At 59.1% G+C, this 936-nt stretch overlaps 1 protein-coding gene across 1 annotated transcript in view; it reads right to left on the bottom strand.

Annotated features, from left to right (window-relative positions):
- Window positions 1–324: 324 nt before the first annotated feature.
- Window positions 325–936, bottom strand: part of LAT (linker for activation of T cells) — a 7,784-nt gene continuing 7,172 nt past the window's right edge. The window contains exons 10-11 of the mRNA XM_007950167.1: window positions 494–556; window positions 325–401 (exon numbers count right to left, since the gene is read on the bottom strand). Coding sequence (XP_007948358.1) covers window positions 325–401; window positions 494–556 — 140 coding nt within the window. The remainder of the gene's footprint in view (window positions 402–493; window positions 557–936) is intronic.

The raw sequence follows: 936 nt of genomic DNA on the forward strand, positions 1-936 counted from the left end.
TAGTCCATTCTCAGGCTGTGTCAGAAGGTGCAGAGTGTTGGGGGACACAGACTGGACCCCAAAGTGACAATAAGTTAGGGGGAAATTCTCAGGCTGATATCAGGCTGTAAGGCACAGCCATGGGGCCCAGAGCCACTTCCAAATGCCCGGCTGCACTGTCCTACAAGGCTGGCTCCAGGCAGACTCACCTCACCTGAAACACCACAGAACAGGGGGAGAGGTGAGTCTATGGGGTCAGTAGGGCTCAGCAGAGACCCCAGAGTCAGAGAGAATAGGCCTGAGGTGGCAGGGAGGGTTGGGGGTGGGAAGGCTCCCACCAGGTCCTCAGTTCAGCTCCTGTAGATTCTCATAGTCTGGGGCTCCTTCTTCCTCGTCCTCTACTTCCTGGGAACTCGGGGTAGCTGTGAGGGGAGAGGAGGTTGGTCTCCAGCTTGAAAACCAGCCCCTTCAAGACAGCTCACCCAGCTCCTGTCCCGTCCCCGCCAGCACATACCAGTCTCAGTCCTGGCCACGGGCTGCAGCTCCTGGGACACATTCACATACTCCCGGCTCCCATCTGCAGGGCCAGGTCAGGAGGAGGAACAGCCGAACCCAACAGGCAGGCCACGTGGAGGGCAAGAAAGCAGAGGGGCAGACAGACAGAGAGTGAGGGACAGGGAGGCCTGACTGAAGGGCTGAAGTCATACCTGAGGTGGGGTCACACTCACGTTGAAGGCATGAGGATAGGGGCCCTGCCCCACTGAGGGTGAGGGGTGGGGCTGAGGTCACACTAAAAGGGATAGCCACACCTAGGGAGAGGTCAGGGCACAGAGAAGATGAGGGGTGGGGCACAGTTCACTCTGTGCAAGGAAGGTGTGAGGGAAAGAAGGTGACCCCGGGAAGGAAGGTGTGAGGGAGAGAAGGTGACCCCGGGAAGGGAGGTGTGAGGGAGAGATG

The sequence above is a fragment of the Orycteropus afer genome, unplaced genomic scaffold (assembly GCF_000298275.1).
Source record: "Orycteropus afer afer isolate SDZICR_OR568_19922 unplaced genomic scaffold, OryAfe1.0 scaffold00266, whole genome shotgun sequence".
NCBI lineage: Eukaryota > Metazoa > Chordata > Mammalia > Tubulidentata > Orycteropodidae > Orycteropus > Orycteropus afer.